Here is a 13,836-nt window from a genome sequence, read left to right as displayed (position 1 = left end):
TTGTTAAGTGTTTTGTTATCATCAAGTTGAAACCAAATTTATGCCTACAGTTCTAGTAGACATAAATAGGGGGAGATTGTTAGGAATATGTGTATTAGTTTGATGATAAGTTAAACAAAACACTTAAGTAGAAATCTAGTATTTGTAGCCTCAACGGATAAGACCATTTTGGCTATCCGTTGAAGGAGTAGCTTTACTTAGAAATAAGTTTAGTATTGTAGCACATTTCATTCTCTGTATTTAAGTTGTAATTCTTAGATGTTGTGGGAAATTATCAGTCATGTTGACTACTAGTGGATATGCAAATAGGAGGGCAAATTATAAATATTTCATGCCTTGTAATTATGTATAAATGAAGTTGTATCAACTGATATTAAAGGCCTTCAACGGATGAGAAACAAAGCTTCAACGGATGTCTCTAAAGCTTCAACGGATAACATCCATCAACGGATGAGTGCTTCAACGGATAAAGCTTCAACTGCTAATGCATCAACGGAGAAAGCTTCAACGGATAAAGCTTCAACGGATAAAGCATCAACGGATGAAAGCTTCAACGGATGCTTAGTTTAAATAGAAGTTGATAGTGACAATTCATAAGCTGACAGAGGCACATGGGTTGACAGAGACAAACTGGAATGTGGCAACCTCTAGGAGGAATCAAGAAAATGCAGCATTTCCATTCTGGTGCAAACAAGGAAGTATTCAAAGATTCACAGCTAAACCTAAATTGCATTGGATAGCGAAATGAAGAAGAAACATGTGAAGAATCTTTTAATTGTATTTTACAGTTTTATCTTCACTTGTAAATTTGGTGATATATAAACCAAGTAGCAGCTAGTAATTATATGGTGAATTTTCCAGAGCTGTTTAGAAAAATCCAGAGAGAAAATCATCTAGTTTGTACTAGGACGCAACTGTGATTTAATTCTTTGAATCACAGATTTTCTGAAATAACACATATCTGGTGGAACAACAAATCCACCAGAAAAGTTTTTAAGTCTGTTGTGTTCTTTACATTTGTGTTTGAATATATATCTGTCTGCATTAGCTGAAAGCAATTCACACACACTTGTTCATCAAAACACAGTAGCCCAGAAACTGCTCAAAACTTGAAAATATTTTGAGATTTACATTCAACCCCCCTTCTGTAAATCTCATTGTTAGTTCACTGGGAATAACAATGTATTACTAGATGCCGCTCATTGTTTATGATTTTAAATTAGATTTAAAATTATTGCCAACGTAATAATAACCTAAAGGGTCGCACAAAGAATAATTGGAGGATTATTTAATTTAAATTCAGATTTAAATTAAATGTAAGTAATTCGAATTATTTGTTATTAATTAAGCGTGACTTAATTAATTAAATAAATAGGAAATTCGAATTTAATATTAAATCTGAAATTAAGTTATTGGATGATTAAGTGAGACTTAATAATGCAATAATTAGAATTTCAAATTTAATAATAATAACTCTAAAATTCAGTTTAGGGTTGGAGGCCCATTAGATCTTGATATATAATATCTTTTTCTAATAGAATTAGGGTTACACGTTTTATTTGATAAACATAAACCCTAGCAGCTTGAAGATAGATAGAGAGAGCAAGAAGGTGGCCTCAAGAACGTGCTTGTACACACCCATCCTCCGGGCCATCATTCGTGTGGATACCTTCAATGCGTAGATCGTTCTAGAGACGGGCTACGTGGTGATCATTCAAGACCTCCATCTTTCCATTAACGTAAAGCTTCTTAAGGTAAACATACTGAACTACGAATTAAATATTGTTTTTCGTATGGATCATGCGGAGGGTTTCGATTTTTAAGATTTAATTTATGTTTTTCGTTGCGTTTATGTGCTAAAAACCCTTCAATGGTATCAGAGCTACTTGCGAAAAGTTTTTAATTCGTTTATGTGTTTAACCGTTTTCGATGTATGAGCATGTACGTGATTCGCCATGATTTGATATTGATGTAATATGCTTGTATATGTATGGTTTTGAATATATGATATTCATCTGAGTTGTATAATCATAAAATGATTATGTAATATGTATATATACTGACATATACATGATTTATGTTTGTTCTAATTATGAGAATCGTATTAGATACGAATTCTGAATTGGCTGCTGCAAATTTGCTGAAATCTGGGTCTGGTGTCCGATTTACGCAAACGAATACCCTATTTGATAGGTAAACGAGCGTCTGAACAAAACAGATTGCTAAAGCTATTATCAACTCGTCTGTAAGGCGTTTGACGTCGTTTACTGCCCTTAAACAGTGATTCTTGTTTTTCTGATTTGATTCTGATTTTTTTGAATTTTTATCATATTTCTTTTTATGATTAGATCATGGATAATATGATATGTTAAGATCAGATTATGTGTTTTAACATGTTTTTATGTGTTGTATGAGCATGGTGGATGGTTATGGCCTTTCGACCTTAGTGTAATGGTTTTGGTTTTAAATACGACTTGCATGTCGTCAATCTTTGTAATCATAAATCTCGAATGTAACTCGAGTTATTCTTGTAAGTTCATTAGATTAGTTTTACTTTCAATCATTTAATGTAATTGAAGACTCGAGAAGGCTATCCAATGGAGGTGATTCAAAGAAGAAGACGAGGCATACAAGAAGTCTAAACAAAGAAGAAGACTTATGTAATAAGTAGTTGTATTTATTTCCATCACCACATTAGATTGACCTTGATCTTTATCATGAGCTTGATAAAGATCACATAGGATGGGGCCATAACCAAACACATTTACGTTATTGCACTTTACATATTGATGTATGAATGTATGTATAGAATAGTTAATGATGCATGCTTTAATTAGATTAATCATGCATGAATGTATGTATTAGATATGTCACCCATGCCATGCCTAAACAAGATAAATCTGTAACGACTCAAGATTTTAAAATTTACAAACGATTATGAGATTCTCGTGTTTATGAAACACGGAATGAAATATGAATCTTTTTTATTTCCGATATGGGGCGATTTTGTCAACAACAGGTTCATAGAACTTGTAAGGCTGTGGGTTTTAAGCGAGACTGATGTGACTCCTCCACTACCTGGAAATCAAACCATTGACGAGTATTGATTTGAAGTATTTTATTAATGGAAAAATTGGGAATCACTTTATGATGGGATCATGATCGTTATAATACTAACAAAACCCTAATGTTTATATTAAGTTATTTAGATGCCTTCCAATATGTCCAACACGTTAACCCCTAGATCGATAAGGAGTGGGTTTGCCAGAGCGAAGTACTCCCATCTATCGTGGGATGGCATGTTGAAGTATATGATACTTTTTAGACCTTTGGGTTTTAACTTAATTAAGTTACCACAATAGGATTGTGAACTTAGAGGCATAGAGTTTGGTGAGATTTATTGGATAAATAAGAATAAATGTTGTTCCACTAAACTATCCAAGAGGTATATAGTTGATATAATTGACAAATGTTGTCTACCTTATTGAATCATGTTTTAGGAGTAAAACCAAAGCTGAACTAAAATGTTGTAAAAATTTGGATATTGGCTCACTAGAAAGTATATAGAAGATACTCTTTCCAAATTAATAGTTAGGGCTATTAATTTGATAAGATAGTGGGAGATATATATTTTGAATATATATGAATAATCACTTGAATATAATTTAATAATCATCTGTAAACTAATTTATCTTATGCACTTTAAATATTGTAGATATCAAATGGCAATCAATTCAAACAACTTCTCTGTGCGATCAGTCCTTGAGAAGGACAAGCTGACAGGAACAAACTTCCTTGACTGGCATATGAACTTGAGGATTGTCCTCAAACAAGAGTGCAAGCTCTATGTCATAGATATCCCTCGCCCTGCACCTCTCCCTGAAGGAGCATCCCATGCTCAACATAATGTTTATCAGAAACATATCGATGATGACACGGATGTTCAATGTCTCATGTTAGCGACCAAGAGTGCTGAAATTTAGAAACAACATGAGAATATGGATTCTTATGATATGATTGAGCACCTTAAACGTATGTTTGAAGGACAGGATCGTCAGGAGAGGTTTGATACTTTCAAATCATTACATGCATGTAAGCAGGGAGAACGTGATCCGGTTGGACCGCATGTTCTAAGGATGATTGGGTATATTGAGTAACTTGCCAAGTTGGGTGCCCCGATTGCTGTGGAGCACCAGATTGGCCTAATTTTGCAATCTTTAAACATCAGCTATTCTCAATTTGTGATGAATTACAATATGAATGAGATAGATAAGAACCGCACCGAACTGTTGGCTATGTTGAAAACTGTTGAGACCAACGTTCAGAAGGCATCCCCTGCTCCCATGTTGATGGTGAATAAGGGGAAGGCCAAAGGAAAGGGTAAATGGAAAGGCAAGAGGAAGATGAGATCTAAATCGAATGCCAATCCGAAACCTGATCCGACCAAGGCTTTGAAGCCTAAAGGTGGTGTTCCAAAGGTTGGTGATTGTCACTATTGCAAAAAACCAGGTCATTGGAAGAGGAACTGTCATGCTTATTTGGAGGATCTGAAGAAGAAGAAGGCTGTTGTTACTGCTTCTGATTCAGGTCTTTATGTTATAGAAGTCAATTTGTCTACTTCTACATCTTGGGTATTAGATACTGGATGTGGTTCTCATATTTGTATAAATGTGCAGGAACTGTAGGGAAGTAGGACATTGGCGAAGGGAGAAGTTGACCTACGAGTTGGCAATGGAGTAAAGGTTGCTGCTTTAGCTGTAGGGACTTATCGTTTATCGTTGCCCACTGGGCTTGTTTTAGAACTAGATAACTGTTTTTACGTGCCTGCGATTTGCAGAAACATTATTTCGGTTTCTTGTTTGGACAAGAAAGGTTTTTCGTTTTTGATTCAAAATAATAGTTGTTCCTTTTCATTCAATAATGTTACCTACGGGGTTGCACGTTTATTTAATGGTTTATATGTTCTTGATATAGATACTCCTGTCTATAACATAAATAATGATAATAAACGTATTAAGATGAAAAACTCAAATCAAACATACCTTTGGCATTGTCGTTTAGGTCACATAAATGAGAAATGCATTTCCAAATTACATAAAGATGGTTACTTGAATAAGTTTGATTTTGAATCATACGAAGAATGCAAAACTTGTCTCATTGGCAAAATGGCTAAAGCTCCTTTTACCGGACAAGGTGAAAGGGCCACCGAACGATTAGGACTTATAAATAGTGATGTCTGTGGTCCAATACGTATGATGGCAAGAGATGGCTTTTAATACTTTATTACTTTTACTGATGATTTCAGTAGATATGGATATATGTATCTTTTGAAGAACAAATCCGATTCTTTTGAAAAGTTCAAAGAATACAAGGCTGAAGTAGAAAAGCAAACAGGGAAAAGTATAAAAGTACTACGATCAGATCATGGAGGAGAATACCTAAGCCTCAAGTTTAAAGGTTTCTTGAAGGAGTGTGGTATCGTATCACAACTTACTCCTCCTGGAACGCCTCAATGGAATGGAGTTTCTGAGAGGAGAAATCGTACCTTGTTGGACATGGTGCGATCGATGATAAGTATAGCAGATCTTCTAATAAGTTTCTGGGGTTATGCTCTAGAAATGGCTGCATATACACTAAACCGAGTTCCAACTAAATCGGTTCAAAAGACTCCATATGAGATGTGGACTGAGAAACGTCACAACATGCCTTTTATGAAAGTATGGGGATGCGAAGCGTTTGTGAAACGCTTGGTTTCTGACAAGATGGAACCAAAATCGATAAATGTTATTTTGTGGGATATCCTGAAGAAACTAAAGGGTATAGTTTCTATAATCCTACCGAGAACAAAATGTTTGTTGCTCGAACCGTTGTATTTCTTGAAAGAGAGTTACTTTCAAAGAAAATTAGTGGGAGGACTATAGATCTCGATGAAGATCGAGTTGTACAAAATAATATTGAACCAGAGTTGGAAAATGGGCAGGAAGTACATCAAGATGTTCCTGCTCCGGAAATACAGGTTGTTCGTAGATCTAGTAGGGCTCGTCATGAGCCAGAGAGATATTATGGATTTCTCTTGACTCAAGATGATGATGTAATTCTCATAGATAATGATGAGCCTCTTACCTACCAAGATGCTATGAATAGTCCAGACTCCGAGAGATGGCTAGAGGCCATGAAATCCGAAATGGAATCCATGTATCAAAATAAAGTATGGACTTTAGTTGATCCACCTGAAGGAGTAAAACCTATAGGGTGCAAGTGGGTTTTCAAGAAGAAAACTGACATGGAAGGTAAAGTACAGACCTATAAAACGCGACTGGTGGCAAAAGGTTTCAAACAAGTTCATGGTATAGACTATGATGAGACCTTTTCACAAGTTGCTGTGGTCAAGTCCATCAAGATTTTGCTAGCAATAGCTGTTTACTACGACTATGAGATTTGGCAAATGGATGTCAAAACCGCTTTCTTAAATGGGAGCCTTGAAGAGGATGTATACATGATACAACCTGAGGGTTTTGTCGATCCCAAGTTTGCTAAGATGGTCTGTAAGTTGCTTCGATCTATTTATGGATTGAAGCAAGCCTCAAGGAGATGGAATCGTCGTTTTGATGAAACAGTCAAAAAATTTGGCTTTATTCAAAATGAAGATGAACCATGTGTTTACAAGAAGGTTGGTGGGAGCCATATGGCATTCCTAGTACTATATGTAGTAATGTAGATGACATATTACTAATAGAAATGACATACCTTCTCTACAGGCTGTTAAGACTTGGTTGGGAAATAGTTTCTCGATGAAGGACTTAGGTGTTGCTACCTATACATTATGGATCAAGATCTATATAGATAGAGCAAGGAAATTAATTGGCCTAAGTCAGAGTACATACATTGACAAACTATTGCATCGTTTTGGGATACAAGAGGCAAAAAGAGGATATGTCCCAATGTCTCATGGAATATTGATCTCAATAGAAAACTGCCCTAAATCATTAGATGACAAGGGTCGTATGAGCAAAGTTCCATATGCTTCGAAAATTGGATCTATAATGTACGCGATGATATGTACTCGTCCTGATATTTCGTATGCCTTGAGCATGACGAGCAGATACCAGTCTAATCCTGGTGAGGGTCACTGGACAACTGTCAAGAATATTCTGAAGTACTTGAAAAGGACTAAAGATTCATTCTTGGTGTATGGAGGAGATGAGAAGCTGGTTGTAAAGGGTTACACTGACGCCAACTTTCAGACAGACAGAGACGATTCAGTATCTCAGTCAGGTTTTGTGTTATGCCGTAATGGAGGTGTTGTAAGCTGGAAGAGTTCAAAGCAAGAGACAGTAGCTGATTCTACAATGAAAGCTGAGTATATTGTTGTCAGTGAAGCAACCAAAGAGGCTGTTTGGATACAGAAATTCATAATAGGACTTGGTGTGGTTCCATCGATCACAGATCCAGTTGATCTTTACTGTGATAATAATGGAGCCATCGCGCAGGCTAAAGAACCAAGGTCCCATTCCCGGACAAAGCATATACGTAGGAGATATCACCACCTTCGAGAGATTAATTAACGAGGAGATATACATATATGTAAGGTGCATACTTATGATAATGTTGCAGACGCAATGACTAAGGCTTTGTCGCAGCAAAAGCACGAAGGTCATACTAGTTCCATGAGTATTAGATACATGGGTGATTGACTCTAGTGCAAGTGGGAGATTGTTAGTGTTTGTGCCCTAGAGACAACACTATTATGTTTATATTAAGAAACATTTGGATTATTAATTATGATTATATGGAATATTCTTTAGTAATTTAATATATATTTATTTTCTGCGATAAGATGTTAGATTAATAAATGTCCTTGAAATATGATATGTAAATCTATATCTCTAAGTACGTGACTTAGAAATGAGATTATGAGAATAGTATTGATATTCCTAAAGATCCTTAGTCGAGTATTATTGTTAAGGGACGATAATAAATACACTGAGACTAGTGTGTTTGTTGGATGTGTTAGGGGGAACACACACAAGTATAGAACCAAACAAATAATGCAAAACACACACTCAATATATGACGCGGAAAAACCCACGTCCCAACTTGTATTCTTAATCAAAATAATTATCAATAATACAATCAATCTCACCAAACGATATTCACTCAAGCGATACTTAAGTCAAACAATACTCAAGCATACATCAAAACAATAACATGACTATGTATATATAGTCATCACAAACTTAGCCAACAAGACATATCTAATCTGATTACAATAATAATTGTCTACCCATACAATTATTACTCATTCCCATTATAATAATAATTGTCAACACATATAATTATTATCCAACTCAATTATGATAATAATTATCTACCCATACAATTATTACCCAATTCAATTATGTTTTCTATCACCAAGCCCATACTACCTATTGGGTTTAACCCCAACAATCCTCCCCTTCAACCCAATATGATTTCATGCACAACCGAATTAACGGTCACCCTCAAGCCATCGACGTCGATCGCCCAATACCTCCCCTCGAACAATAACCCCTCCTTCTAGTATAAAAATATTTCTCTTATCTTTTCGACCTTTGAGTATCTATAAATCTCCCTTAGTGACTTTCAACATACTGTTCTTCATCATAACAGTATATCCCAAATCTACTAATTTACCCAACGAAATTAGATTTCGATTTAACTCCGGTATGTATCTTATTTGAGTTAACTTTTGAACACGACCGTTGTGACGTTTCATTGTTACCTCACCAATGCCAACAACCTTTATCGTTTTACCGTTCGGTAAAGTTACAATCTTTCCCTCACACTTTTTGTAGGAAGAGAACCACTCCCTCCTACCACATATGTGATGAGAACATCCCGAGTCAAGCACTCATTCTTCTTTTGATCCCTTCTCTTCCTGAACCAAAAGAACATCTTCATCAGTTTCTACAAGCGAAACACTACCCCCTCGATTTTTCTTCAACTCTCTCAAGTCTTCTCTTGCCTTTGGACACATAAATTGTATATGACCCAATTCCTCACAATAAAAACACCTGATATTAGGGTTATGTTTCTTAGCATACTTCTTTTCCGTGTCACGCGCACGTACCACGAATGCACTTCCATCAGATGTGTCACTCCATTTTTGTTTCATCAATCTTTCGGCCTCCAGAAGAACAACAATAGTCTCATCCAAATCTAACTTCGTTTTCCCAACCAATAAAGAAGTCATCACAATATTATACTTCTTCGGTAGAGACACTAGTAGTAGAACAACTTTGTCCTCATCTTTTAATTTTTCATCCAAATTATTTAGCTGGTTGATTAAGCCATTAAAACGATTCAGATGATCTCTTATATATATATTATAATTTACAATTTTTTTAAAAAAGATATTAAATATGCCCAGTCAAAACACAATAAAATATGTAAAAAAAATCAAGCTTAACAGAAAATATTACCTAAACTCGTCTCATTTAGGCCTGTCAATGGAGCGAAAATCCGATCCGACCCGATCCGAGGTCATTTTAGTGGATATGGACCGACCTATTAAAAATCCGATCCGAGATTCGATCTGATAAGAAAAATTCGATTATAAATGGAGCGGATATGGATTTAAGCCGATCCGATCCGTTAATAACCCGATCCGGTTTATAGATATATATAATGTACTAAAAATATTTTTTAATAATTCTAATTTTAAACGTATTATCCTCGATCAAGTCCCATATTTATATTTCGTTTGGTTTAGTCTCTATAGTTCAGTCCATATTTATAACCTTGGTTCTTTTACCTTTTAGAGCCGTATAACCCAAATCTCAATTCATGTAATACTTTCATTTCGCAACATCAATTTTTTTCATTGTTAAAATTAAAATATTGTACAACCCAGTAGTATGTTTGTTTCAAAAAGCGAATTTTAGTTCGTAATTTATCTTTGGACTTCGTTGTATTCTATTTGTATTTTAATATTTTTCAGAATTTTCAATTTTAGATACATATTGTAATAATTTAAGTTAAAAAATAAATATGCATAAATGGAGCGGATATCTGATCCGAAATCCGTGATCCAAACGGATCCAGATATGGATCGACCTATAAAAAATCTGGAGCCGAGCTGATCCGAATCCGAAAAAATAAATAGATATGGATATGGATTTAGATTGATCCGGTCCAAACCCGATCCATTAACAGGCCTAGTCTCATTATTTTAACAACACTTTTTTTTGCAGCCTTGACCAGAATTTAGAAACAGAGGACTAAAAAGAAAGTATGGCTCAAGAAAACTAGCGAGCTCAGCTTATGTTAGCAAAAGAATTAAGGCGCTGAAGCCCAAACCCAAAACCAAACCCCAAGCCCAGTTGGCTAGTTAAAAATTGCAAGCAGGCTTAATATCGGTGAGCGCAGTGTGGACCGTTCGGTTTTTTTCTCAAACAGTAAAACAAATCGTGCATGCGGTTCGATCAAATTTTCAAATCACACTTGTACCGCGTACCCTCAAAAATCGCATAAACCACATCACGAAAATGCGGTGCGGTGTAGTGCGGTTCACTGCGATTTACACTTTACAAGTTTAAAAAATTTAAATAAAATACAAAACTTAAATTTAAATAAAATACAAAACTTAAATTTAATCAAATTTCCGACTAATATAACACAAAGTCGCCAATATTCTTCAATAATACAAATTAGAAATTACACTCCGGAAAATTTAACTTTTTTAGGAATTTAATTACTAAACAAAAATAACTTATAAATTATAAGTTATAATTATTTTATTCAAAAATCTAAGTTATGATTAAAATTAAATTTTTGACAGCTAATGCGGCAGAGTAGTCATTTTTCCAAGCCACCGATCTCCCTGTACGAGAGCAAGTAATCAAAGGGAGAAAAATACCTTAAGTTGATCGTAGCTCTTCAATTCTATTAAGTGAGTTCACTATTTATAACATATTAAATATTGCGGTGTGGTGCAGTTTGAACTGTATTTCAGAAATTTAAAATCATAACCCGCACCGCACCGCGCGATTTATTAAAAATTCAAATCACAATTACATCACGAAAATTAAAAACCGCGTTTTGCGATGCGGATTGGTGCATACGGTTTTTGCGGTTTTCTGCAGACCGGTACTTAATATATCAACGTTGAAGTTGTAAATTGTAAAACCAATAGGATTCATTTCGCCTCTCAATCGTCCTCGCTGATAATTCTGTAAGCCTCTCTCTCTCTCCCCCTCTCTCTCAAACCCCCCCCCCCCCCCCCCGCTCTCTCTCTCTGTCCCTCCCTCTCAATTCTTTATGGTGTTGATTAATTGACTGTTATATGAGTTTCTATGTGTTTAGATCTAATTTCTCAGCCTTCATTTCCAATAGATATTGATTTAATTAGATTATTAATCTGTTCATTTCTTCTTTCTTTACGTGTCTGATTTATTATTTTTAATCACATGTATTATAAGTTAATTTTAGTTTAAATTAGGTCAATTTGACCTTCAAGACAGATTAATTTGGGACGGAGAGGGATTATATAGGAATAAGCCAAGTTGTTTTTGCGATGGAAATGGACTTCGGTATTATAGAATTCGAGAGTTTTATTGTTTGCAATCCATGAATTCCGGATATGACCCAATTAGTGAGGTAGTGAAGGTTATGCGTTTAATTCCCTTTCTGTTGTTGGAAATATTAGGGACTCGTATATAACAAAATGCGATTAATTGTGTTTAGATGGATACAATTTGACTAGTAGAGTGTAAGTTGGACAGGTGGGTTGTTTAGAACCTCTTAGGTCGGTTTTAGCTAGTTCTTGAAATCCTTTAGAAGTATATATGTTTGAAACTATTCTGTTTTTTTAACTTTAGATGAGTATTTAAGCGTAGAAGTCCGGTTTTCCGTCCACCTATACTTCACAGCTGTTCACACGCCATGTTCATTTGTGATCCGAATTTAACACATGATTAAATTTATTAGCGAGAGATAAAGTTAGGTTATTCTTTTTTGATCAGAAGCACGAGCCAGGTTATGCATTCGTCTCTATAATTGGAAAAACTTGTTTTGGTGCCTGAAAAAGACTAATCCATAAGTGATATGCTATCTCTTCCTGAGAATAGGATGATGGAATATTGGAATATATATGTAATACAATTAGATTTTAAAGTGTACATATACAATCAAAACAATTATCAAAGCATCTATGATTCTGTGACTAGATTAGTAAGGCGTTTGAAAGACTAGATAAAGACTTTACACAAAGAGGTGTGGAGCGTGTTCAAGATGGTAGCCCCCCCCCCCCAAAAAAATTTCTTAGTCCTGTATAAAAATTCGTATTGAATATAAAAAGAAATATATTACTAATGTTGTAACTAGTTTCCTGAACTAAGATACTACCCAACTGGAGAGTAACTCCCAGCTTTTCTTACAAACACCTTCCTGTTGCACTACATTATTACTAGCTCACTGCTATCATTTTCGGACTAACACGAACCATAAGCAGTATTTAGAGGACATGTTCTAATTACTTGACAGCACTAATTTAAATCATTAACTTAAACTGGTACAATTTATGTCCTATCTTGTGATGTTCTCTGAGATATGACATGCATCCTTAGTCCTTACAATGTAAGCATGCAACCTAATCGAATTTTATGCAAGTCCCAAACTCTGACAAGTATCCAATTTAGGATGGCGGAATTTCTTCTGGACTCTTAAATCAATCGAAAAATGCCTTGAAAAACATAAATATTGTCATACCATTCTGTATCAAAGTTTGGTATTATTTTGTAATCTTCCTGTTCCATTTAGTATTTAAATGTTGCAATTTTTGCTTGCTGTAATTCTGAAATATGTATACTTTGTAGTAGTTCCTTGCTTAACTCTGTAGTTTCTGTGTGTGTGTGTGTGTGTTGTCATGGAGACTAATTATTAGCTAGGCATGTAGATAAAATTGAAATGAGTTGCTTGACTATGAAAGAAAGCTTTAATGATCTGTTTAGAGCTCAGGGCTCCTGACTTCTGAGCTTTATTTCATTGTGTAGTATGATTTTTAATTTTAACACCAGCTTTTCTGTTGCAGCCTGAACATGTCTGCTGTCAAGATTACCGGTGCTATTGCCGCTTCATTTGTGGTTGCATTTACATGTGACTATTTTATTGCTGACCGGAAACTCTTTGGAGGCATGTTTATTATATGTTATTACTGCATCGTCTAGTTTTTGTCTTCAGTGTTGAGGACCTTTAGTCACTTGGTCTTTCTAACCAGTTTTTGGTATCAGGTACCACTCCAGGCACTGTTTCAAACAAAGAATGGGCAGAAGAGACTGACAAAAAGTTCCAGGCATGGCCTCGGACTGCCGGTCCTCCTGTAGTCATGAACCCAATCAGCCGCCAGAACTTTATTGTCAAAGGCAGTTCTGAAGAGTGAAGCTTCGGATACCAGCATGGAGTTATAACGGTGTCAAGTGATTGCAATGGAGCTCGGGAACATAATATTTTTTAACCTGTTAAACATTAGACAATGATAATATGAATAATAATGCTTTAAGCAATACTTTTTTCTTGAATTTATCGTTGATAGTGTAGTTTGTATGCGCAGTTTAGCAATTTTATGCTACAACATAAATTTCAATTTTTTTTTCTGAAAAAGGCTGCTCTATTCTTAGAAATAATAGCGGCTTTTTGTACATTAGTTTTTGGTTTTCAGACAGCATAGGGCAGAGCTCAGGTGGCCCTCAGGACTGCTTAAGATGAAAAATAAACCGACATCTCCTTGGGGCTTTTAGGCCTATATCAGGAATATGATGTGATATTGCGGTTACAAAATTTCGCAAAATTCTATTTGGT

At 35.3% G+C, this 13,836-nt stretch overlaps 1 protein-coding gene across 1 annotated transcript; it reads left to right on the top strand.

Moving 5' to 3' along the window:
• Positions 1–11,096: 11,096 nt before the first annotated feature.
• Positions 11,097–13,581, top strand: LOC141687214 (uncharacterized). Its single transcript, XM_074492414.1, has 3 exons — positions 11,097–11,212; positions 13,070–13,170; positions 13,269–13,581. The coding sequence occupies exons 2-3, from the start codon at positions 13,077–13,079 to the stop codon at positions 13,415–13,417; spliced, it is 243 nt and encodes an 80-aa protein (XP_074348515.1). The 5' UTR covers positions 11,097–11,212; positions 13,070–13,076; the 3' UTR covers positions 13,418–13,581.
• Positions 13,582–13,836: the final 255 nt, after the last annotated feature.

The sequence above is a fragment of the Apium graveolens genome, chromosome 9 (genome assembly GCF_009905375.1).
Source record: "Apium graveolens cultivar Ventura chromosome 9, ASM990537v1, whole genome shotgun sequence".
NCBI lineage: Eukaryota > Viridiplantae > Streptophyta > Magnoliopsida > Apiales > Apiaceae > Apium > Apium graveolens.
This window is presented reverse-complemented; position numbering and strand designations above follow the sequence as displayed.

Coding starts and splice junctions, on each gene's coding strand:
- LOC141687214 (XM_074492414.1), top strand. CDS start 13,077: ATGTCTGCTGTCAAGATTACCGGTGCTATTGCCGCTTCATTTGTGGTT. Junction 13,171..13,268: donor TGACCGGAAACTCTTTGGAG/GCATGTTTATTA, acceptor TTTTGGTATCAG/GTACCACTCCAGGCACTGTT.